Below are 27,157 nucleotides of genomic sequence, written 5' to 3' on the forward strand. Positions count from 1 at the left end.
CTACTATGTAACTACTATGCAATAGATGCAGATTGTGTGTAATAGCATCTAATTGAAATGGTAAAAATGGGTACCTTTAAAGAAATCAATAGTTTGCCCATGCCTATATGTAGCCAATGCACAAAGAACTGTATTGTGCCCACAGTATCTGTTTTTTATGTGTGAGGGAATACAAAATGTATGGAATATTTGGGTATTTGAGGAGTCTTTAAGGAGTTTATCTTAAACGGATATGTGTTACATACTTTATCTTTCTACTCTTAACTTTAAATACTTTGTCTATTTAGCATTATACATTTGGAAGGCAACACTATATACAACTGTAAACAGTGACAAACACTCATGGTTTTACTCCCTAGAGTGCATTTGTTATTAAGTAGGAAAAAATAACATTTCTCATGAATTTTATGGTTGTCAAGTATTACAAAATGGCTATCAATGTAGTGTTTTTTTAGTATTTCATCTTATTAATTTGTCATAACGTTATAATTTTCCATTTGTATTCTATCTTGACAATGCTTTAGTAATAGCAAAGAATTCCAAAATCAACACCTCTTACAAATGAAAATTCATCAGACATTCTTGGTGGCCCAGGTGCTGCAGCTCCGAGTCTATGGAATTGTAATTTGTATAATGTATGAAATCTTATATGACTTTAATCATTGTAACAATATTTCAACACTCTATAAATAATATGCATATTTCATTTTTCGCCTCAAAATTTTACATCACCATTAAAAAAGATTACATTAAATTGGACAGATATCCATAGCTTACAAAGGAAATGCATTATAAAGGACATGTTAAAATCATTTTAATGGGAAGACTCTAAAACTAATGGTAGGCTCTTCTAACTCCAAAATGTGTTTAAGGGTTATTTTAGAACCCAAACAGTTTGGTATCAGCCAACCAGAAGCCATGAACCTATTTGATTCCAACTCAGAATGTATCAGCTCTCAACATGTTGTGCCATTAGCTAACTGATAAGAGGCAAACATACGGCTCAAAAACAAACATCGAGGTAGCCAGCTGAGAGCCAAATAGTACTTTCAGTCCCAGGAAGCTAGTAGTCACTGTCCATTTAGGACAAGTCTCGAAAAGTTTGAACCCTTTTTTTCTTCTTTTTTGCTCTTGTGTGGTCAAATCTGTGCTTGCAACCCAGGAGGTGTGTAGGGTGGTGGTGCAGAACTTGGTTTGATGCCCCTTGCTTTCATGTAAGAAATCAGCTGATCTGGAATCTCTGCAAGAACATCCTTAGCAAGTCGTGCCATGCTTAGCACGTGATTACCTGTACGATCGACATAATCCCGGAAAGGAACAAACTGTGTAATAAAGAAAGAAAATTTTATTTGTAAAATAAAAGCAAATTATGTTATTCATTGACTTGTGTTCAAGTTATATTTGGAGAACAATTTAGTGAAGCAGCTAGCATATTCAAGCACCTCACTACCATCGTCTTTCTTATCCCAGACATCCTCTTCAGCAAAGCCCTTCAGGGCCAGGAAGAGGAGGCAGGATAGGCAGCTGCCTAGGGCACTGCTATACAGTGAAGGAAACTCCTCTCTCCTTGATCTTTTCCCTAAGTTATGGAAAGGGCAAGCGGGACCTGTCCAAGGCAGTGAGTGGGAGTAGCAGGGGAGGTGGTAGGGGGTGAGTAAGGGGCGAGTGGGAACCAGAACAAGAGGTATTTGCCTTAGGTGCTTGTTCCTCTTGGCCTAGCACTGATTAGTTTTCCTTTACCCATTAGTTTCTTACAATACCATTCATTGAAGTTTATTCAATTTAAGTAAAATCTGGCATAAATCGTACATTACATTTATACATTATTTTATAAATAGTCTTTACATTAAAATGTATGCACGAAGGAGAAGCTCAATGTTGGAAACTGGCAATCTCAAGGAAACCTGCAAAACCTGTGTTTACATAATTAAAGTGAAAGTAATTCTAAGTCCAAAATACATTAATTAAAAAGTTTTAATGGTTTTAAAGTTGTGACAAGCATCTCCTGCTTGATATACATACTCATTCACTACCTTTCTCCCTGCATCAAGTCTCATGTTGTTTCTAAAGCACAAGCAGTTCATTTCAGTTATTTCCTAGTCTATCGTTAAACTACGTCCCCCTTTTTTCTCTCTTTGACTGCCTTTAGACTTTCCCAGTTGTACAAAATGGAGTTTGTGATACTGAATACTTTCTTACACCCATATAAATGCCAGTGCAGCTTGTGCCTCATTGTGCAAGCACAATTGCTGAAAATGTTGCACTGTAATACACCGTAATGTAAAAATCACTTTGTTGGAAGTTAGAAAATGAGCTCTTGTTTTATTTTTTTGTATCTTCTTATATTTTGCTGTCCCTTTATATGAAGTCTATTTAATATGAAATAATGCAAAATGAACCCTATGGTTAAGCATGCCACAAACTGTTGAGGTAGTAATTGCATACTCAAACAGCCTAGTGCAAATTACATCACCAACAGAAAGAAGGTTTGCAAAGACCTTCTTACCTTTCTTGTTGGTGATGTATAATAAATGCTAATGAATTAATCTAAATGAGTGTGCACTGTCCTTGTTTTTGATTTGTTTTACATGAAGTCTGGCTACCCTCCTAGCATCTTCTACTAAAATAAACTTCCAATAAATTATATTGATTCACTGTACTGAGTTGACTGGTTTTAGCTGCAAGGACACAAAATCCCTAGTGAACACAACATGCAAACCCACCAACTGTTATCTTTCATGGGACCAGTCAAATCCAAGATTCAAAGAAATTGGCCTTACTGAAGAAGGGTCAGATTTGTGAAAAATGCATTGTTATAAAACGTGGCCTTGTGATTTAGGACTGAGTTTGTGGCTAAACATGTGGGGCATTTGTCCAAAAGATGGCTTGGTGGCACCTATATTGAATCAATACATAGTAGGGATGCACCGAATCCCGGATTCGGTTCGGGATTCGGGCCGAATCCAGCCTTTTTTCAAGGTATTCGGTTTCGGCCGAATCCTTGCTCTGAGCCGAACCGAATCCGAAAATGCCCCCAATTGCCCCATAGAGAGTACCACCAATAGACCATTCCGTGCCCCCCCAATTGCCCCCATAGAGAGTACCCCCCCATAGAAAGTACCCGCAACAGACCAAGTCATCGTCGGTGGCTCCTTCTCTCTTATGCGGCAGCGAGGGGCCCGTGCGTATGACGTCACGCGCCAGCAATGAGGCGCAACCCTATAGAAGGGCCTGTTGCCACCACTCCTATTGTCACTACTAGTGTAAATCCTATTCCTACCAGTGTTATTCCCTCTTTTATGCTGGGCTGCAGTGATAGGTGCTACCTGGTAGATTTACTCAGTAAGGGGTAGATTTACTCAGTAAGCGGGAGATGTGCTATTTGCTAATGCTATTTAAATTATTTACTTTATGTGGAATTGCCTTGGTGCCAAATAAATACATACAGTATAGGGATCTTTCCCGCCACACCACCATCACCATTAACTTTCATTTGCAGCAACGTACAGTAGGGGGTGTTTCAAGGTGAGGTTGGGGAATGCCCTTCCTAGTGATGCGGTAATGGCAGATTCTGTTAATGGCTATGAGGGGCTTGGATGAGTTTTTGAACAAGCATAGTATCCAAGGCTATTGTGATACTAATATCTACAGTTAGTATTAATGTTTGTATATATCGTTTATGTATGTGAGTGTATAGGATAGGTCAGTACAATATAGTACAGTATAATCTCTGCAAGTATGCATTTGATTTTTTTACTTTCTTTTAACTTAATCAGTGCCTCAAAGGTGTTGCTGAAACTAAACTTTAATGCTTTATGATCTAATTTATATTTATTTATTGGTTGCTGTACTTGTATATATGTGAATTGTTACGCTGGTGAATTTTTAATTGGTATTAGTGATGGTGAACATGATTATTTTTAGGTTTAAGTTTATGACATAGACTACTACTATGTGACTGTGCAAAAGTGACTGCTGCATGTTGTCTGTCTCTTTCTGATGAGTGTCACTAAGTTTAAGTTAGTTATCATTAGTTCAAGTTGCCAACTTGCCACTACCAGGAGGAATTCCACATATTCAAGCTATGCAAAAATGCAATGCAATTAACCCTTTTGACAGTTTTACTGCTTTTAATGTATAAATGATGATGAGGTTGATGTGCACATAATGGCAAAGCTTTTCTTGTACTAAGTGACTACTACTAGTATAGTATTAGTAGTATTTCATTATGCTTGATGCCTTTATTAGAACAGTCTTCAACAGTCTAGTCTTCAACTCAGTATGGCATGTACAGTCTGTGTGAATTCTGGACTTTTTCAATTCAATATGTCTTATACAACTCCTCAATCAATAGCAGTAACACATCAAACATCTCTCTTTTTATTTTATTTTTTAAAGTATAGCACAATAAAAAATTACAATCAATTTCAGTTACAGTTAGTCACATACATTTTTGTTTTTTTGTCAACTAAAAAGTGTTTACCATATATTACAATAATTAAACAAGCTGTAGGGAAAGGCTTGCTTTCTGTAATACCCTAGCCCTGCTCTACATATGTTTCCAATGTTTTCTGTAGCTTTAGTAAATGTTTTACTATCTACTCAATAGGATTCAATAGGATTCAGATTCGGTTCGGGATTCGGCAGAATTCTTTAGCGTGGATTCGGGTTTTCGGCAGAATCCAAAAAAGTGGATTCGGTGCATCCGTAATACATAGTGCCAACTTGTAAAAGACTGTAGGGCTCATTCATGGCTACAAGTGCAGTTGCGGACCCCACAATTTCTCTGCAGTTAATTGTGCATAAATCAAGTGTCTACTGACACAGTAGATCTACTGGAACCCCTTGACCAGGTGCTTATTCCAAGGTTCCTTTCTCACCTAGTGTCAATAGGCACAGCACAATTACGCCTAAAGTACAGACATTGATTGCACTGTAAATGGCATAAACCAAACTTCCATGCTATTGCATCTGATTTGCAATGAAATTACAATGCTTCACTGTATTGAGTTGACTGGTTTTAGTTGCAAGGACACAAAAGCCCTAGTGAACACAACATGCTAACCCACCGACTGTTACATCTCTCAAGGGATCTTACTGAAGGGGGGTCAGGTTTGTGAAAAATCTGACCACAATGACGTTGAAATTCTGAGAAAAAATGCTGCATTGTGGAAAAAAAACATGGCAATTACGCTGGCCCTTATGACATCAGCCTGACTTGAAGAAAAATTTAAGACCTATTGAAAAGTTGCTAAAAATAGGTTATTCTATAAGAAATAGCCCTTACTTCAGTCAGTGCCCTGCTAAGCGTATATTTGTAACAATTGATGTTTACAAAATATGACAATCTATGGCAATTTCCACATACCTGTACAATATCTCTTTCTGCCAGCTTTCCCCGTGATGAAATTCTTACATCATCACCATCTAATTCCACCATAGCTACAAGGTACAAAATAAAGCAATAAGAGATGAAAATGTCAAATTTTGTGGCTTAATTGCAGAAATTAGAAACTGGATAGTCAAAAGTAAAAAATGTTTATATATTTGTATATATTTGTGGGGGAGGGCAGGTTGCCTTTACTGTGGTATTTTCAAAAGTTTATGCAAAAAATTTTTTGTAACAGGAATAGATAGAAGTCGTGAATGGTAAACTTGTCAGGAGAGACCTTAATGTACAAGAAAGAGGTAAGTGTGAATAAGAAGTTAAAATTAACTTTAAACTTAGTAGTTGACTTTAAACTTAGTAGTTGAAGATAAAGTTAAAATATCCTGTTCTCCATTCTAGATGTAATAGAAAGAATTTGACATCCAACAGATTTATTGAGGTGAAAACAGAATTCTTCCTTGCCCCTATTAAATATAGATAATATAAAGCAATCATATCCTATACTATACTGGAATTGCAATGCTGGCTAGCATCCAGTGAAACAACAGCAAGTTTGCAGGGGATGTGGGGGACCCCAGAGGCAACAAAGGACAGATCTGACGATAAATTACTGGAGAATCTTAAGATGCTATTGAGAATGCTGGGAGGCACTCCCAATTAACGCATATAACACTGTTAGCATGAGATGATGTGAACTGCAGCTGTGAAAAACAACACCAAAAGCAGTGTGAGACAAATCAGCAGATGAGTATATGAAGAGCTTGCCAGTACTCCTAAAAGGAAGAAGGAATCAATGCGGAACAGGGCAAGCAGCAAAAAAGTATATCACAAATGTATATGTTACATAACTACCCCCTGTTGCTTAAAAGTCAGCAGGATTACTCCTATCAGGAAAACATACCCCCTCTGTATGCATACCTTCACCAATCTCCATGTTCTCAGTTTTGAATAGCAAAAAAAAAACTGCACAGGAAAAAATAATTAAAGATTTCACCTGAAACATTGGCTGAAGGTAGTGGGGGTTATTCTTACTGTGAAAAAGGGTTCTGAGAAGGTTCTGTGCTCCCCAAGTAAGGCAGAAACACTGGGAAACTGAAAACCTACCATCTATAGTAAAGTCAATACTGCAAGCAAAAAAAAAAAAAAAAAGAATCTTTTGGCTGGAGGCCACTTTTGCAGAAGCAAAACTACTGAAGGAATAAGATGGTTCAGACAGTTAGAGGAGCCTCTAGGAAGAGATCCAGTAAATCTAAGACTCCAACACTGGGAATTCAGCCAGACATTCAGTCTTGTTGCAGACGGACTCGATCGTGCATCGATCTTTAAAAGCTTTCCTCCTGCTTATTACAACAATACAGAGAGAGTGCCTTCACATAGTTCCACTTGTGTAAAAGGGCACTAAAGGGCTTAAAACATGTTGTGTAGTAGTTAGCAATATAATTCTTCTAAGCAGTGAACCTATGTGATGCTTCTCTCCCCCAATGCTTTTGGATTATCATAATTATCTCTCAAACCCCCTTTTTGTGTATTTCTGTACTTTAGCAGAGTTATTTTGCAGGAAGAATGGCCAAACTATCATGTAGCTGGAGAACACCTATCACTTTAATAGGGGTCTTAGGCCTTCAAAAATGTGTATTGGTCTGGGCAATCTCGTTCTCTACTTTCCTTTTATGTGGTGCTTATGTTTTTCCACTGTCAGTGCAATTTTTCCAGCCAGTGGATAGGCTGATCTCGTACTATACAACCTTGTACTATACAACCTACAAATGTATAAGCAAATTACAAAAAAAACTTCATCATCACTATATAGTCTTTTATAAACTGCATCATAACTATATAGTCTTTTATTCCTTACACTTATACCAGAACTGTTTCTCTTCTACAAAACAGTTAACTATTCAAAAGCTATGTAACTTGCACATATTGACTGATAAACTGATTTTACTACAAAACTATTGTGCATTATGTGTATTAAATAGTTAATAGCGAATATGTCCCGTTTTGCAAGAAAAGTCACAAAACAATCAAAAATGCACAACATGCCACTCGACATGACTTTTTTTGTATGCAACTGCAGCTTTTTTTGCAGTAACTGTGACTTGTTTGATGCAGCTGCAACTTTTTTTGATGCCACCGTGATTTTTCCTCACTCTGCCAATAGTGAAATGCCGAATTTTGCTGTGAAACCATGCCTGGTGAAAAAATCAGCACTAGCGTTGAATTCATTTTATATTATCTTTTTACACTAATGGAGTTCATCCCTTTTTCTTTGTTCCTGCATTTAGAGTTAAACATAGTTTTTGTAGGACTCAACAACCAATTCCAACCAAGAAAATGGTAAATTCTTATTTTTTGGTCAAATTCTGTAAAGAACTAGGGTGTATGGTGGGACAGTGTTATAGAAGGTCTAAACCTTGGTGAATTACATCAGTGAATATATTTTAAATGATAAAAGATTTGAGAAGTGTCAGGAGTATGGAATGTAGATGGTGTTTAAAGACTTTTTGCACTGTACGGAGGATAGGGGATGGGTGTTTTTTTTGTATATAGAACAATTCATTTATCACACTTACCATCAAATTCAGCTTGGCCTACACCAACAATAATTATTGACATTGGAAGCATAGCTGCCTGAAAAGAAAGACGTGAAATAAAATGAGTAATTATTCCTATACTTGACCCCCCCTCCCCCAAAAAAGGCAGAAAAAAATCTCCTGAATGAATTTGAATGAGAGATTAAGGGGCCCATTCATGAAACCACATTGTTTTTCAGAAAAAACGTATTTTTTCACATTTTTAGAACTTTTCGTAATGACCACAATAATATCGTTAAAATAGTACAACTTTTTTGTGGTTTTTGTTAACTTCCACAAAAAAGTCATATTTTTTGCAAAGACTACGACCATTTTGGAATTCATTCAAGCTTTGGTATTGTGACTATCTTTTGGCCAGGTTGGATCTGTAGAGTGCCATTGAGTCCTATGAAAGGCTTCCAAAATTATGCATTGAAGTTTCAAAGCCAGAAAAGTTTTTGCACCCTTTGTGATCGTTCAGATACTAACATTTTGTGACTTTCGGATCGCAACCACAATATTTTCACATGACCAAGAAAAGAATTTTCACGCAATTTTTGCACATCAGAAATTTTTGTGGTTACTCCGAATTCTTTCCAGTCGTGCTTTTAATTAGCAAAAGGTTGTGGTATAATGTTTTGCCTAATAAAAGAAACCAAAATTCTAAGCAGCTTTGCAATATACATTTATTAAGAGTTTGTAATGGTTTTTGAGTTATTTGTATATATAACTGCTTTTAGAAGCAGTGTTTGCCTTGTCCTTTTCTATTCTCTGCCCTGGTGGCTCTGGCTGTTGAAACATTGTAACACAAGGCAGCAGACTGACAGATCTGCCTTGCTGGAGGAGCAAGACCTTTGCAACATTGTTTAAAATGTAACAACCAGGAGTTCGGCAGATGCTGCTTTCAATAGCAATTACATTTACAAATAACATTTAAAGCGCTAAAAATTTTAATTATTTCATATTGGAAAGTTTCTTAGAATTATGTTTTCTTCCATTATGCAAAAAAATATTTTTGGGGTTGACATGCCCTTTAATGACTCAAGCAAGTGTGTATCATTCATGTATTACCATACATACTATGGTAGATATGCTGGAACTGAACAGGGATGCAAAAGGATGCCACCCATCAACCTCTTTATTTCTGTCAAATATCATTCCCGCAGGGGGTATGCAACAGTTTTAAATTCCAGAACTTTATTTTTGTGTCATAAGAGCACTCTTTTGCTCCTCTCCACTTCTGCATAGCATCCCTCCACTTTTTTGCCTCAATTCAAGCACTAAGTGCATGGTAGTAGGTTACGTAGCTATTTAAGTAAAAGCAACACAATTCCAAAAAATGTATGATCTAACTATACATGTCTTAATATTACATTTAGAATTGCACCACAGATATAGATTAGTTATGCAAATGGGAAATCAGAATCAAAAGTAGATTTACCATATGTAAAAGTCACCCAGAAGTGACTGACTGGCTTAAACTAAAAGTTATATTATAGAGCAGTGCTGTTCAACTTCTGTGGTGCCGAGAACTCTATAAGAGGACTTATAAGAGGCCAGCACTCTTATTCTATAAGTGGAACTTACATGAGTAACAAAATCCTGTCCACAGAATTAAGGTGTAATTCAAGGGCAAATTGACTTAGTTTGTTTTACTATTATTTACTTTACTCACATTTACTATTGCCTCTTTTGTTTGGGACATATCTGAAATGACTCCATCAGTGATAATGAGTAGAACAAAATAATGAGAGCCATCCTGCACAGCAGCAGCAAATCTGCAGAGATAAACAGTATGTTTTAGAGCGCAGTTCATTACTCTTACTGGTACTTTATAGCAGTTGTTTTCAGACTTCACAATTATAAGTCCCACTTTGTTGTCCAAACTTTTTTTTCGATTTTGACTCCGATTTCCATCATTCCCCTGCCTCGATTTTACCAAGCTAGGAATACTCTAAATGAGCAAAGTGCAAATGTTATGATTTTTCCCACAATGCACCATTTTCCCAATGAAAGATTCTCTTAATGTAATCGTGATGCGCCTACTGCAGTAGAGTCCACTTAGCCAAAATAAAAGCAACTTCACATGGCCTTAATTGCAAATTGGGCTCAATTGTGCCAATGGAGGCAGCAAGCGGGCGGGCAAGGGGCCTCGGAGGGATCACTAAAGATTTTTGTGAAGGTGCCCCAGCGCAAACTAGTTACACTACTGGCCCTTCATAGAACTAAATTAAATGAATATTCATTGGCATAAAGGAATCTAGGCCTACACCAAAAATGGTGATCATATGTTACACATGCTAGAGGAATGTGGTCCAAAGGGGTAAGAAGAACAGATCAGAGCAAGGTGAAGAGGGTGAAGATCTGTAGAAAATGGAACAGGTGTAGAACACGACAGAGTGGACCAAGACAGAACAGATTGGAGCAAAAAAGAGCAGACATTGAAAATGACATAATGGGGCAGGAGAGACTGAATATAGAACAGTATAAACTTGAGAACAATGAATCAGAGCAGGCACATAACAGGACAGACTGGAACAGGACAGAGCAGGTTTAGAACAGGGCAATCTGGAGCAGTACAGAACAGGCATCAAACAGAACAGACTGGCTATAGAACAAACAAATTGGAGCAACCAGTATTAGGCTTGGACAGTAGCAGGACAAACTGGGCGCAGAACAAGATAAACTGGAGCAAGATAGATCAGAATTAGAAAAGGACAGACTGGAGTAGAGGCAGGCAAGGATTTACAGACAAGGCAAGGAATTTTTTCTCAGCCAAGACAAGCCAAGGTAGAAGTACAAACTGTTTGGGACAAGCCACAGTTCTCAGGCTACACAAGAGTGGTGAGAGCTTGGGACTCAATGCTCTTGTCAGGAAGGAAAGGAAAGCATTATAGGGAGGACTCAAATGTGAATGGCTGTACCAAATCAACCTATGAGGCCGCTGGGATTTGATACACATCAGGAAAAGCAGATAATGAGCACAAATTCAACAGAAACATCTTGGCTAGCATCCTAGTCCTGTGATTAGGGAAAGGCAGCCAGCAGGTCCCTCATTCAAATCACAGAAGAGCCTAACAGTTGGAGATTTTATACACTAACCTGGCCACTCGGTTCACCACAGGAGCAAAGTTTGTTGGACCATAGAGCTGAACAGATTTCAAGCTCTTATGATATGCTTCCAGGATTCCCTCAATCCCGTTACATTGTGGGTTCTCAATACTTCCATTCTAGAAACATAAATAATACTTAATAGGCAAATTATTTTGGTACAAATGTGTTTAGAAAATACAATGACCATTTTATAATTTTCTTACAAGGGGAAACTCATGAGAGACACGCCCATCAGGTGGAAGCTTTGCTCCAAATCCAAGTGCTGGAAACCGTTTATCACTATCGTAATCCTGTATAATCTCCCCAACAGCCTTTAGTGCAAGAGCATATGCATTCAACTGGTACGGATTCATATAATGCAGTGATGTTGACTGAGATGGATTGCCTGAGAAAGAAAAGGAAAGCAGAATACTCATAGAAAAAAGAAAGAGTACAGGTATGGGACCTCTTATCTAGAATGCTCGGAACCTGGGGTTTTTCAGATAATGGATCTTTCCGTAATTTGGAACTTTATATTTTAAGCCTATTAAAAAAGAATTTAAACATTAAATAAACCCAATAGGATTGTTTAGCTTCCAACAAAGATCAATTATATCTTAGTTGGGATCAAGTACAAGGTACTGTTTAATTATTACAGAGAAAAAGGAAATCTTTTTTTAAAAATGTGAAATTTTTTATTATAATGGAGTCTATGGGAGATGGCCTTCCCGGAATTCGGAACTTTCTGGATAACGTGTTTCCGGATAACGGGTCCCAAACCTGTACTATAGAAAACATTAGGTTGACTAGGTATATTCTAAGCATAAACATATAAGAGTATAGAGGGGCTGAAATGACAGAAAACTTACCATTTGATGCTGTGAAGTCTATTGCTACTGTAAAATTTATCTGCGTACTATTGAGGGGGAAAGATAAAAATCAAAAGCATGAAATTAATATGGTGTTTGTTGATGGCTGAAAGGAGCATGTGCAGGGCAGATATTAGCAATTGGATTTACCTACCCTCCTTTAATATAATCCAGGAACGTATATTCTGATTCCACTGAGAAAGACAAAAGTGTGACCTGGAGGTAGGTAGATTAAAAAAGAGAGAGTAAAACTGTTTGAGATATGGAAGAGATTGTAATTTCTCTTTCATCTATTTCTCTGAATTCACAGAATACTGTAAAATTTGAGAAGAGGTGGAAACATTTAATTTTAGACTAAAGACTGCAATTTTTCCAATGAGGGGAAAATATGTATCTTTCTTCATACAATCTTAAACAATAAAACACTCTACTCCATATGTAATAAAAGTACAGGTATGGGACCCTATATCCAGAATGCTCGGGACCTGGGGTTTTCCGGATAAGGGGTCTTTCTGTAATTTGGATCTCCTACCTTAAGTCTACTAAAAAATGATTTAAACGGTAATTAAACCCAATAGGACTGTTCTGCCCCCAATAAGGGGTAATTATATCTTAGTTGGACTTGAGTACAAGGTACTGTTTTATTATTACAGAGAAAAAGGAAACCATTTTTAAAAATGTGAATTATTTGATTACAATGGGATCTATGGGAGACGGCCTTTCCGTAATTCGGAACTTTCTGGATAATTGTTTTCCGGATAAGGGGTCCGATACCTGTACTAAGTTTGTCCGGGTGCAGTAAACCATTGCTTTTAAAAGGGTGACCAGTATGTGCTACCAGCTGAGAGGTTGCTATTGGCTACCTGTGCAAATGTGGTGCTTTTTATTACATACAATCCTTTGAGCACAATTAACAAGCAAGCTGGCATCATTCATCATATAGCCAGGTACAGGCCAAAAAAGTAAATTTTTTCCAGGTTTCGCCACCTCCATTTAATTCCCATGCTTCTATTTTATCTTTGGTATCTGTTTAAAATAAATACACATTCAGGTGGCTACAGCGCAAGATGCAGTTCACTTCTAAATGTGATCAGCAACATAAAATAATATATTGCACATGTAATGCCTCTAATAAAAGTTTTTACCATGACATATTTCCTTCATTGCCCCACTTACTTGCAGTGGATCATGAATTTTGTGTTTTGAACAAATGGTGTAATTTTTAAAGTGTTTACAATATATGTGGTGTTCTGATCAGATAGTGTGGTACTATGATTGTCAATAAATTCTTATTCATGCTCTCATCATATCACGCCTGGACTATTTTAAAGTGATACTGACACCAAAAATGTTCTTTTAAAAATATGAGCCTATTTCCAAACCTACCTATAGGTCCTGTTTCTCTACATAAATCCTACTGAAGATCCTGAACCAGACAGTCTGGCAACCCAACTGTAGCTTCTCAATCTGTCAAAAGGACTATGTTATAAACTGGGAGGATTCAGCTTGCCGTTTGCTTCAAAGAGTTCCCCCTCCCTCCATCGCTCCTTGCATTGTGAGCTAGATAGCATGCAGGCTTGATCTTTCCATTACCTGCCTGCTTCAAAGGGCTGCCCTCCCCTTTCTGCTCTTGGCTCAAAGAATTGAAATAGTTTTTCTTTGCCTGCCTGCTTTCTCCCTTCCCCCTCCCCATTACACATAGACAACAGGGGGGGGGGAACAAACATGGCTGCTCTGTGGGTCTATAATTCGTGCTGCCATGATTATGAAGTGAAAAAACTTTGCAGATTTAGTTTATAAGGAATTTAAAGCTGAATCAAATGAAAACACAACAGCAGGTGTAAAAAAAATTTTTATTGGCTGTCAGTATCACTTTAACTCTCTATTAATTGACCTTCCCCTCAAAAGACTGCCACCTCTCCAGTCCATAATGAATAATGTTGCCTTATCAACCACTCCTCCATTGCCATGCCACTCTGTCGATCCCAGCACTGGCTTTAGTTACCATCCAGAATAAAATTCAAACTAATGACCCTCACATTCAAACAGTTCACAACCCTGCCCCACCTTACATTAACCAACGCTTCGGAATATGTTGGTGCTTTAGAAATAAATGTTGATAATATTAATAATAATAATACTTAGTAGTAACATAGATACATAGAGTTGAGGGGGAGATTTAAAGGAATACTGTTAAGAGAAAACAGGTTGTTTTTTTTTAAACGCATTAGTGAATAGAGCTTCTCCACCAGAATACTGCATTGAAATTTATTTTTAAAAAAACTAAAATAAAATAAAAAAAAATGTATATTTAATTTTGAAGTTTCACATGGGGCTAGCCATATTCTTCATCTTCCGGGTGCTACAACCATGTGACCTGTGCTCTGATAAACTTCAGGAACACTTTACTGCTGAGCTGCAAGTTGGAGTGATATCACCCCCCTTTCCAGCAGCCGATCAGCAGAACAGTGGGAAGGTAGCAAGATAGCAGCTCCCAGTAGATATCAGAATAGCACTCAATAGTAAGAAATCCAAGTCCTCCAGTTACACGGGAGTAGGAGAAACAATAGGTTACGTGAAAACAGTTCTAATGTGTAGCGCTGCCTCTTTTTAATGCTCAGAATCAGGCACAATGCACTGAGATGGCTGCCTACACACCAATATTACAATTTAAAAAATATTTGTTGGTTCAAGAATAAAATTGGAAATGTTAGAGTGAATTATTTGATATGTAAACAATGTAATTTAGAAATAAAACGTACACCATAAAAATCATGACAGTATCCCTTTAAGTACGGAATAGCCTATGAACGCATTTACAGGGTATATTTTTCTTTTAATTTGTTGTATATTCCTGTTTGTAATGCTGCATTAGTTGATTCTTGCAATGCACATTAATACTGTAAGACTGTAAATTAGCTTTAAATATGAGCATATATGTGGAACAGTATGTAATAGGTTTAATGCGTAAGGAGAAGCTGTCACAATAGTCTTAAATTTTGGCAGCTTCAGATTAGATTTGCACTGCATCTCTGACATGAAAGTGTGCTTTTACAGTTTGGCTTAGCCCAAGAATTTAAATTATATATATACATAAGGAATGCTGGAACAGTGGCAAGAGCAAGAGCTTGCGCCCCAAAACATCACGCAGGTGGCATAATTCTTTTTCTGAATAACATTTTCTACATGTTTACGTGTATTCTTAATAAAGAATAAACTTTTACCGTTCCAGAATTTATATATTTCTTCTTCTTAATTTTCTTGCGTGGATTAATGACCTGAAAAGGAAGTTTAATATCAATACACAGAATACTATTACCATACATTTCAGCAAAACAAGAAGAATAAATACTTTCTTCAACTGTCCAACTCCTGAGACTCTGGCAATGGATGTTATCAGGACCAGTAACAACCAAAAGTAAAAAAATATTTAGACACTTTTTTCCATATGAAATCCGGTGACGGAGCGGAGGGGGGAGGCTGAGGGGTAGGGGGTCAGATTGCTCGGCGGAAGTGATGTCACTTCTGCAATGTAGGTGCATGTTACATCACGTGTATGATGTAAGGGGTGTATTTAGGTCCAGTGCATAGGGTGACCTAAATACAGCCCTATTTAGTGGGCTGTTTGGGCCTTTGTGTACTTAAAATGCCAGGGACTATTTTAAATCCAAGTCCAGGCCTACTAGATTGCCCAATGGAATAGGATAAAAGAAACCTTTTAGGATAACTAATCGATTCTCAATTTTAGAATCTTATTACAGATGGATAAAAAGTAGTGAGAGAAAAAAGAGGTAATTTCCCACCAATTCATGCATGAAAACTCCCTTCCCCTGTCACATGCATTACTGTTTAGTATGAAATAAGCCTTCTTACCTCATATATATTAAACTGGCTTTGACCTTTGGACAATTCCCTGTAACTGGTGCTGAATTCACCAATAAAATCATGGCTGTAAAAACAACACAGACATCAATCTTCTGACATATATAGATCCACAATAAATAATCACAAGAGAAGTGGTTTCTTCAGCTGAGTTGCTTTTATAATAAAAGCAGTAAAGATAAACAATGTGCTCTGAAAATTTCTGGCATTAAATAAAGTGATATGTAGGCACGGTACCTATTCAAGAGGAATTTATACAGTGTTAATGTAGGATACATGTTTAGCTGTATAAGAGTAACAATTTTCTGAAGCAAATGTAATGTTTTTAAATAACGAGCAAAGCTCTCTTGTATATAAGAACAAGATTGGCTTTTAAGACCTATGGTAAAAAAGCTTACAGCTTGCAGAAGGATCCATGTAAAGCATAAATCAATATTTGTACATTAAGGGACAGATTTATAAAAATGTATGTGCAGCATTACCCAGGGTATGAGTGCTTGTTAAGTGAGCACTAAGAGTTGTGTACTTGTGCCCCTTAGCACTCTAATATAGGATTTTCTAGACATCTCCCTGAATTTTCAAGGGGTCTGGTCACCCTGCCTTAATACTCCTTTTTAAAATTTAAGCCATAGAGCTTATATTGTACTGTTTTGGTCACCAATCTGGCACTATATGTTTTTGTGTACACTGACAATTTATTGTATCCTTTAGCTAACCTTTGTTACCATGGTCACTGGTGTGAATTTTGGTGACAATTTTGCTCTAGGGAAGGAATTTCACTATCTAATAATTCTGTTAGTTTCCCTAATGAAGATTACAATATATATCCAAAACAATGGACTTCCCATTTGTTGTTGTTTAACATGTTTTTTTCTCCCCATGTCTGTAAGTGCTGTGTTTAGGGGTGTGTGGGGATTTGTCCTCTTAGATCTTTAAAGGAACAGTTCAGTGTGGGAAAAATAGATAGACTGTGCAAAATAAAAAATGTTTTCAATATAGTTTCTATAAAGGCTGGAGTGAGCAGATGTCTAACATAATGGCCACAACAGTACTTTCTCCTTTACAGCTCTCTAAGCTGTAGCAGTCAGTAGCCAATACGACCTGCGTGCTCACAAACTAACTGAACAGTTACTGTATATACTCGAGTATAAGCCTAGTTTTTCAGCACCCAAAATGTGCTTAAAAAGTCACCCTCGGCTTATACTCGAGTCGGGTGCCATGGGTCCCTCCAGACTAGCACCCTCTGTCTTTTGTGTGCAAATTAGGCCACCCACAACCAGACCCTCCAGTGCCCTGGCCCGCTCCCAAATTCATCTTCATCTCACCTGTCCCATTCTGCACTAGACATTGCACTTTATATTCTATATAATCTATATATAGTTTTGAATGATTTTAACGCTTAGTGTTTTAGCTGGGTTGCTGATTGAGCTAAGGGGGTAGTACTCTTAAGTTATCATTATTGATACCATATTGTTTTGTTGACCCTCTTCTCCACAGAGCTAATTTACTGTTTTCCTTTGAAATAAATATTTAAAAACATATACTCCACTGATGCCTCATTTAATTTAATTGTATTTATTTTGATTATTGAAACTTAGTAATAGCCGCTGCATTTACCACCCTATAGGCTTATACTTGAGTCAATAAGTTTTTCCAGTTTTCTTAGGTAAAATTAGGTACCTCGGCTTATATTCTGATCGGCTTATACTCGAGTATATACGGTATGTCCCATGTGCCCCCCCTCCCAAAGTCACTGACTAACTAAGAGGTTAGAGAGCTGAAAGCCGGAGTTCTGCCTATTAAGTTAGACATCTGCTCACTTCAGCCTTTATAGAATACATTTTTGCCTAACTAACTTTATTACAAATATTTTTTTTATTTTGCGCAGTCTATCCATTTCACCCAGATTCATTTTTAAACTGAACTGTTCCTTTAAGCAAAGTAAACCTTTAAAAAATGAAAAAATTAATGTAAAATAGTTTGGAGCGCTTTTCTAAGCACTTTTGCAGTCTAATCTTTTTATAAACTGCTAATACAATGAATTCTGTAACAACAGCTCCACCTGCTGGTCAGTTCTTCTGCTATATTTGAGGAGAACATTTTCAGAAGGAAAACAAACATGGTTCTGATGTTGCTCTGCTGAGATAAGAGATCAGAAACCTCTGATGACTAGTGATGAGCGAATCCATCACAAAAATTCATGAAACGCTTTGAAGTCAATGGGTGTTTTTATGTAGGTGGTTTTTCACAGTGAAGCTTTCTGTGGGACGGCTCTTTTCCTGGGAAATACATTGAGATCTATAGGAGCTTTTTGCCGTGTTTTTTTTCGGCAAAAATTTTAGCTGAGCAAAAACATTTTTTTTAAAGGTTTACAATAAAGCATCTCATAAAAACTTGTATATTATAGAACACATACCTCCCATCTCTGTCCCAGTCATAGACCTCTACCTTAATTGTCCTGAAAAAAAGTAGGCAGAGTGTCACGGCCCCCTGAATTAGAAAATAAAGGGTGCTCCCTACATTTACATCAATTGATAAAGTACACAGAATATTAGAACAACACACATTAACAAAAATGAACTCATAGGAACTATTAACTGACACAAGTACAGTGTGTTATTCACACAAATGCTGTATTTTTTTACTAAAAAGGCACCACAATGACCACCAAAATGACCCAAAATTCCACAATGCAGTGCTAGGGACATTTTATTAAAGTTGTGGCGGCATGTTTTTCATTTTGTGGCATCATCTCCATAAAGTTGATGCACATGGTGCAAAAATAGAGCTAGCGTTAGCATGGCATTTACTGGTGGCAGGTGCATGCAACAAGCAAAGCGAATCCTTGAAGTAACACGTCCTCAAGGCAAAAGTTAATTCAAGGGCCCTTTTGTATCAGTGCATCTTTTAATGCAATTGCAAGAAAAAAACAAAGCATCCTTAATTGGCATATCGGCACTAGATGTAAGGTTTAAAGGGGAACTCCGGCTTCCGAACCAAAATTTGTTAAAGAGCCCCACACAACACAGAAACCCCTAATATACCTATTGCTGTAATTTGTTCATTTAAGAAGTATGAATACCATTTTCATATGGTAAAATCCAGCTGGAAAACAGTTCTTCTCTGTCTGCATCATTTGAAATCCTGGCAGGGGAGGAGGGACTAAAACACTAATGTTTCAAATTGTAACAACTTCTCCATAGCTTACAGACAGCATACAGGAACTACATAACACACAATGCATTACCCTGCGAGGTTACTTTCCTTATTGATATCATGTGTGCAGAATTGTTGGATTAGGAGGATGAAGGCTGAAGGCAGGCTGAGGACAACAGACAAAATTACATTTTCTCAAAGCAGTGAGACAGATCAGCAGGAGGACAGGGGTTAGGCAACTGTTCCAAACCATATCATTACATGTCAGGAAAGGCTGCATGTTTTTAAATTGATGTAAAAGTTGTTTGAAATGATGTTTAATTTTGAAAAGCTTAAGTTGAGTTTGGGTGGAGTTCCCCTTTAAGAAGTTTGCATAGGTGGAAAAGCATTAATGGTGAGCAATTTTGGACATTGCAATTGTGCTTACATTGTTAATGAGGCTATAAGCTAATTAATGTTAACAATTCATAAAGTTTGGCAAATCTTTGGTTAAACACATTACCTGTCATAGTCTCCATTACATAACCCTCTTACTGGAATGGAGAACTTCTGCCAAACAGGGCTCAGTGTATTCTTCACATACTCCGTTTTGTGGCAGATGGTATATCTATAGAATACATTATTGTCAAACCCTTGAAAAACTGAATAATTGTCCAATTAACTTCCACAACACACCCACTTCTGCTGTATAGCCATTCTTTCAACATCTTTAAATTCTATATTTAAGATGTCTGAACACTTTTAAATGTTCTAATTAAATGCAGACAAAAGCCCTCTAATTACACTTTCTGACTATAGGTGGGTTCTAAACACTGTTATAAGATAGTACCTGTTATGTATATCACAGGTACAAAATCCAAATAATGAAATAGATTCACGATTTTTATCCCCCCACAATGCAGCAGTTTTAGGGTGAAATTGCCGTGAAATTGAATTCATTGAAAACTGTTGCTAATTTGTGCACCAGATAACTTGGGTGCTTACTTGAGTGAGATTGATTTTGATTCATACCAAAATGGGTGTGACCTGGGAGGGACTTATATATATTCACGGCCCTCAATTTCACCTGTTTTTAAGCTAAAAATGATGTTGTGAGCACAATGCTGGAAGGGAGCTATGTGTGTGGAATTTTTGGCTGAAGTAGCAAAGCAAAGCATCTTGTGTCAATGATAATACATTTGGACTAGCATATTGATAAAATAAGAAAAATATGCATAGTCTCCTAATTTATTATAAATGACTTACGTCCCATCTTCATTGCTTCTATAAAAAACCATGAAAGGATCAGATTTTCCAAAAAAGTCTTTCTTATCCAGTTTGTGGGCACTAAATTGCACTGTAGCAATATCCTAATGAAAGAGGAAGAGAGAAAAGAAGATGATGAGAGGATGCCTTTCATGAAAAACTGCCACAGTTTATTTGTGTAATATTGTGAAAACCAATATTATCTTCTTTATAAAAAGTCAGGAAAAATTCTTGCAAATCAGGATCAACAATGCCCATTATTTGAAAGATTCATTAATATTTACAATGCTGCTGCTTGGCTTAGGTTCAACCTGGGGGAATTTACAATCACTATTGATGTGACATCGAGCATTGCATTTACAGCCTTAAGGGCTGTTCGAGAAAAAAAAAATTAAAGTTCTCGCCTGAAAACTTTAGACCTGTTAGTCTGACATCAGTGGTTTGAAAGCTTTTGGAAGGGGTAAAAAGAATAGGATACTTGTATACATTGCAAATTAATATTAATTAATAATTAAGTTAATGATAAAATTAAGGAATATTGGCTTGGAACATAATATTTGTATTTGGATAGAGAACTGGCTGAAGAATAGATTGCAAAGAGTGGTGGTAAATGGAACGTTTTCTAATTGGGTGCTGTTTCTATTTTTATACAAAATTGTGCAAAACTAAAAGGTTCCATACAGGATTCTGCCACTTTGCAGAGCGATTTGACAAAGCAGGAAAACTGGGCAGCAAAAAGGTGAACTTGACTTGATCCAATACATCAATTTTATCAAGAGCCATATAACCTGCCTGTATATTTTAGGTTGTGGAAGGTAACCGGAGTACTTGGAGGAAACCCACACATAGGATAGTGTTTTAATATTGTCAACTTAGCCTGGAAAATCCTTTGTCTGTAGGTTAGCATGTGACCACCATGATGAAAAGACTAATTTACAATAAGGTGAAAAGCGAAGTGGGATAGGGAACTCCAAGTGCTTCTAGGTTAATAGACAGATCAGCAGGTATAATACAGGTCCAGTGCTAAAATAGGATTTGGGTTTTAGAATGAACAGTGTATAACTCTGAGGCATATAAGGGGGTTACAGGAATTGAATCTATTATTTGATATGCCTGGGGTTTTCTGAATTTTCCTGCAGTTTGGACCACCACCATACTTTAAGGCAGTGATCCTCAACCAGTGTCTTGGGCCAACATGTTTCTCACCAACCCCTTGGATGTTGCTCTCAGTGGCCTCAAAGCTATTGCTTATTTTTGAATTGTAAGTTTTAGTTACATACAAACCATGTGTACTGCCAACCAGAGCCTTCTGTAGGCTGCCAGTCCACATTGGGCCTACCAGTAGCTAATTACAGGCCAAATTTAGCAATTTTGCAAGCTTATGTTGCTCTCCAACCTTTTTTATATTCAAATGTGGTTCATGGATGAAAAAGGTTGGGGATCCCTGCTTTAAGGCTACTACAAATAATTTTCTCACCAATGTGAATTTATGCTGCTTAGTTAGATTTAAGTACAAGGAAATATTTTATTATTACAGGGAAAAACGAAACAATTGTAAAAAAAAGTCCATAAATTCTAATACAAAATATACATACATACAACAAAATAGACACATCCAAGGTTTTAGTCTCTTGATATTTAATTGCTCTCTACCTAGAGCTGAAAATGAATGGAGGGAAGGTAAGTCATTTTTTTTTAATTCATGATTAAAAACAATAGGATATAAAATTATGCAATATTGTAATGGCAGAAAAGAAAAAACATGGCTTACAATTTTCATTAAATTAAAGTATTGTAGAAGTATTGTGTTAAAAATAATGTGTTAAAAGAAAAAGTGTTTATTTTGCTTCTAAAAACTTAATATCATGATCAGAAAACAAGTTCTGTTCATATCGATATATTCAGTATGCAAATCTGCAAAACATTCATACAGAGACATATACTAACATATTCAGAGGTCCTGCACTCACCCTTTATCAATATATATAGGACATTAAGACATTCTGTGCATTAAGCTACCAAGAAATGCCCTCCCCTTTAAACAAAACAGGGATTGTTTGTCCATACATATAACATGTTTTTTAAAGCGCATCCCTTTGCAGGACCTAAGATTTCAGACTGAAATCTATAATGTTGATATAGACCAGTGATCCCCAACATGTTACTTACCAACCCCTTGGATGTTGCTCTCAGTGCCCCCAAACCTGGTAGTTATTTATGAATTCCTGACTTAATACAAGATTTTCTACCCAATAAAGCCTCCTGTAAGCTGATAGTGTGCATACAGGCTACCTAATAGCCAATCTTAGTCTTTTTACATTTGACTGTGGCTCACGAGTAAGAGAGGTTGGGGATCCCTCTTATGGACAAAATAACCTAACATGGTTTACAGATAACAGATTTAATTATTTCTCAGCATCATACTGAGTAACATGCTTAAATATAATATATACCCTGCAGTTGCTAAGTTCTTCAGCAGATATGATTATGATGCCACACTTCTTACTGGGAATGCCACTAAAAAAAAAGAGAGTTAAGAGACAATAAGCAAACTTAAAGATTGTCATTACATTGATTCTCAGTGACTTTATATTGGCACATTATTTAGCATTAATAGGAATAGGACAGCCCAATAGATAAGTTTTGGGAAAATATTTCATTCTAGCTGGGCCAAAAATAATGTTTACCAGAATTCTCTGGATCTATGGTTTTCTGGATAAGTTTTCTTTCCATAATTTGGATTACCAGACTTTTCAATTTGCTAAAAAACATTTTAACCTTCAATAAACTCAGTAGGATTGTTTTGCAACAATATGGATGAATGCAGCTTTGTTACCATGAAGTACGAGGTACTATTTTATTTTTATAAAGAAAACCACTTTTAAAAAATAGATTTATGTTGAGTCTATGGGAGCTGGCATTCCTGTAGGGTGGGATTTCTCTACTAGTAAACTTTTGTCTTTCAATAGGTATGCATTGAAAGCACCACAGCAAGTGATAGCATCTGATTATATAGTTTACATCAAAAATAGGCAAGGATTCTTTTCTTTTTAAATATTTAACATGATTAGTAAATCAATCAGTAAAAATAGGGGGCTTGCATGATGATATTGGCAAATACCAACTGTAAAGGTATAAATTGTGCTATAGGAAATAGAGCAGCGTTCCATCACATCTAGTTAATCAAGTACAGTTTTCAACTGTGTAAATCAAACACAGTTCATGTATATTAAGTTTGATCTAATATGAAGTAACAGTTTTCTGCAGGGTACAATGATTAAAGGGGATGTTCACTTTGACATTAACCTTTCTGTAAAGCTGGCCATACATTCTGATTTCAGAACAAGATATAATTTGTTGTTGATAAGCAAATCAGAATGACACATCATTAAAAATAAAAAAGCAACATTAAAAAAAAAAAAATGTTTAAGTGGGTTTCTATTAAACACAGATGGAGAAACAGTCGATCTGCATCCATTATGTAACTGCACTGAAAGACAGGGTGTTGGCCAGTATGCAGACACAGGGAGCATATTTCAGAATGGAAATGTGACAGAATGCATTTTCCTGACAAAATATGCTCCATGTGTCTGTACGCAGACAAATGTCAGGCTTGTCAGTACAGTTACATCAAGAAGTAGATGGGAGAAGATTTCTTTCTTTCTATGAAAGACAGGTTGTGTTCTATTTGTCTGCTTGTATTTCCTCTAAACAGCTGTTTATATTGAAGGTTGCAATAGGTTTTGCTTTTTACCTACAGTATGTGTCTATTTGGCAACTTAACAAAGTGTTCCCTTTTTTGGGTCACGTGCACAAAAATGATCGTTTTAGTGCACATTTTAAAATAGGGTGGACAGAGTAGTCAGAAAAAGTGCAAATTTTCTAAGAGTACCACAATTTGTCGTGTGTGCAGGAAACAAAATTAGTACTTGCATGTCCACATAGTTTATATGGAACATCGCTTTTGCTGTCAGCACCCTGTAGATAATCCCTCAAATAAAGAGGAGTTATCTACAGGGCTTATCAAAAAAATTTGTTTTAGGACATTTCAGTTCGGCTTGGTTACTTTTAAGTATAAGCCAATATTTGATTACTGACTACCACATGACAGAGCTTAGAGGAAGGAAAGAAATTTTATTATGGCCTTCCAAGAATAAAGGCACTCTTGCCTTTCTATTCAACTTTTTTGTACATGTCTTTGCATAAAAACCTTGTGCATTTTACTTGCAGCCTAAATGGGTCCTCTCTAGAGTAAATAACAACCATACGTTTGTTCTCCTATTAAACTATGGCTTGGTTACCTTTAAGTTCTAGTTGATATTCTTTAACTAATACTGCTGATGTTTGATTACAGGCTACTGTGATACTTAAATTAAAAATCAAAGCCAAGGCAGAGCAAGCAATTGAAACAGAGATGGGATATGAATGCTTGGGAAGTGGGAAGATTAACAGTCTCTTGACGCTCTTCCAGTTTTAATTTACCCCTGCTTTTGTTTGAAGCTCATGGAACATGGCCTTCTGCAGTTCTGCACTGGTAAAGGCACACTGGCTGAGTAAGCATTTGTGCAATATAATAGCATTTATGTCAGCGTTAATTTCACCTTTAAAAATAATGGCTCCCTAACTGGTTTGTTCTCTGAACAATTCACCTTTTAAATTAACTTTCTCTCCCTAAGTACAAATGTTAATAAAATATAGTGGATGATGCAGCTGGCGGGAGCCCTGCAGCCCCCAGTTCAACCCTGTCTACATTCATTTTCTCTTTTTTTATTTCTCCTATTCTACCTCTACTCATGTGTTCTCTATAACTCTTTTTCTGCCACTTTATCCTGCCATCCACCCCTCCTTTCTTCTTTCATTTAATTTAGTCTCTAATTCAAAACCTGAATTGCTACTATTTTCTAACTTTGCATGGCACCCCCCCCCCCCAATTCCAGCATTGATTAGAAATATAGTTCAGCATGTCAAAAATTAGTCTTAAAAAAGGTCTTACCCATTAGACATTGACTGTGTAGATCTTCCGGATCTTGAATTTGGAGCATTTTGTCCAATTCTACACATAAAGGAAACAATATGAATGAACTCTTGTAACTTTTCCTTTCTATGCCTGAAGTGCTAATTATAGGTTACTGTGAAATAATGAGAACTGTGTTTACAGTTTTGCAAATTGTTTTACATTTTCTAAAATGCTTAGGTAAATGACACACAGTGCCTCTTTCAGCTGCTGGAGAAGTGACTGAAACTGCCATTGGACTATTACATGCTGAAAAGCAAACGTACTGGCAGTGAATGGAAGTTTCAGGTATTTTACTTGCTGAAATAAGCTGGTGCAAAATACTTAATAAATCTTAAAGTAAATTTGTAAATTAAGTTTTAGGGTTCATGTTGGCACCTTGGCATTTTTTATTTTTTTTTTGGAGTAAACAATCATTATAAAAGACACTTCAAATTTGAAAACTTATCATTTTGCTATGTCATTTCAATTAGTTTTTGCAACCTCTTCAGCAATGAAAATACTTTAATACTTCAGCTCCATAGTTGTGCATAGACATTTATGATTTTATAATGTACATTCAATTTAGTGTCCCTGTAACCATGTTCCTGCACATGAACATGCAATTAGTTGATTGTGGTACAGAAGCACCCTAGAAACCTGACATGGTATCAATCAAAGGGAGGCTGTCCACCTAAAATATTATATTTTGTCATCACACTCTGTGACCATAATAAATGACAGTAATAAATTACAGCTTTGAACAGTAAATTCCCAATATCTCCCAAAAGCCAAAAGTATTTTGGCTATGTCACCAATATGACATCAGTGTATCACTGGCAAGACAAGATACAAGGTAGGAGGTATCTGTAACCTTACAAAGATAGCTTCAGTGGTCTTTACATTGCCAAACTCAGGTCAACTCCCTTGGAATCTAAGGTCCAAATAAGCAGAACAAATAGAGTTTAGCCACACGTGTGGATAGTAAAATTGTGCTGGTAGATCTGCTTGTATTTTTAAAATGATGATCAGCATGATCACAAAGCAGGGGGGGGTGCAGTTCCATCACTTCCAAGCCAGCCAATGGTTGCTCACACACCACAAATTGATCAGCTGTGATCTTCACAGAACAACCTACAGTCTGTAGGTGTTTCTTTAGTTGACCCTACAAGTGGGTGATAGTTTCGGAGAAGGAAAGGCATTTTATTGCCAATAGATTAGTCACAATAGTGTAAGCTAGAAAACTATATTTATTCTGCAGAATGCTTTATCATACCTGTGTAAACAGCCATAGAATTTCCCTCTGTTTAACTAGAAGCTGGCATTTTAGCTTTCAGCTCAGATTACACAGCAGAGACGGGAGGCGAAGAAGCAGAAGGGAGCGGGAGAGAGGAGCAAACTTAGCAGGCATGTGCTGTGCCCTGAAGGATTTTTCTGACAGAAGGAAGTCTGACACAGAAGATCATGTATACAGACTGAAAGTAAAGAAATGTGGTGTCTCCTTTCACTGAGGAATCAGAACAGCAGTTCCATTAAGTGTTTATGGCTGTATTTACATAGACCTTTATGATAATGCTTACTTAGTTTTTACCTTTCCTTCTCCTTTAATATATCTTTTATAGCAAAACACCCAGTGATATCAAGTAGTATTTGAAATGCAATTTTTTTCACTCTCTAACACATACACCTTAAGTGATCTGACCAAGAGGTTTGAATCAGATATAAGACACAGACTGGGGATTCAACATGATGTCTGGTTATTAAAAAACAGGCCATGCCAAATCAGAGCCAGGGCTAGTGCACTTTCTAAGATTAATAAGTTCATATGATCTGTTTGGCTTCTCAACTGTAGTTGATCAGTCAGGCATAACTATGGGGTGCTGTTTGTCCAAAGTACATTTTGTCTACAAAAATACATTCTGTATACAAAGGACAATCCCCAGTACACAAAATGAAT

The 27,157-nt window shown here is 36.7% G+C and overlaps 1 protein-coding gene across 1 annotated transcript in view; it reads right to left on the reverse strand.

Moving 5' to 3' along the window:
• Positions 1 to 1,121: 1,121 nt before the first annotated feature.
• cpne9 (copine family member IX) overlaps positions 1,122 to 27,157 on the reverse strand; it is an 86,251-nt gene continuing 60,215 nt past the window's right edge. The window contains exons 7-21 of the mRNA NM_001102990.1: positions 25,201 to 25,260; positions 22,661 to 22,724; positions 20,208 to 20,311; positions 19,465 to 19,569; positions 18,223 to 18,264; positions 15,798 to 15,873; positions 15,149 to 15,202; positions 12,079 to 12,140; positions 11,925 to 11,971; positions 11,280 to 11,461; positions 11,065 to 11,192; positions 9,638 to 9,740; positions 7,963 to 8,020; positions 5,369 to 5,442; positions 1,122 to 1,322 (exon numbers count right to left, since the gene is read on the reverse strand). Of these exons, the coding sequence (NP_001096460.1) occupies positions 1,140 to 1,322; positions 5,369 to 5,442; positions 7,963 to 8,020; positions 9,638 to 9,740; positions 11,065 to 11,192; positions 11,280 to 11,461; positions 11,925 to 11,971; positions 12,079 to 12,140; positions 15,149 to 15,202; positions 15,798 to 15,873; positions 18,223 to 18,264; positions 19,465 to 19,569; positions 20,208 to 20,311; positions 22,661 to 22,724; positions 25,201 to 25,260 (1,342 nt within the window). The 3' untranslated portion in view covers positions 1,122 to 1,139. The remainder of the gene's footprint in view (positions 1,323 to 5,368; positions 5,443 to 7,962; positions 8,021 to 9,637; positions 9,741 to 11,064; positions 11,193 to 11,279; positions 11,462 to 11,924; positions 11,972 to 12,078; positions 12,141 to 15,148; positions 15,203 to 15,797; positions 15,874 to 18,222; positions 18,265 to 19,464; positions 19,570 to 20,207; positions 20,312 to 22,660; positions 22,725 to 25,200; positions 25,261 to 27,157) is intronic.

The sequence above is a fragment of the Xenopus tropicalis genome, chromosome 2 (genome assembly GCF_000004195.4).
Source record: "Xenopus tropicalis strain Nigerian chromosome 2, UCB_Xtro_10.0, whole genome shotgun sequence".
Taxonomy (NCBI): domain Eukaryota; kingdom Metazoa; phylum Chordata; class Amphibia; order Anura; family Pipidae; genus Xenopus; species Xenopus tropicalis.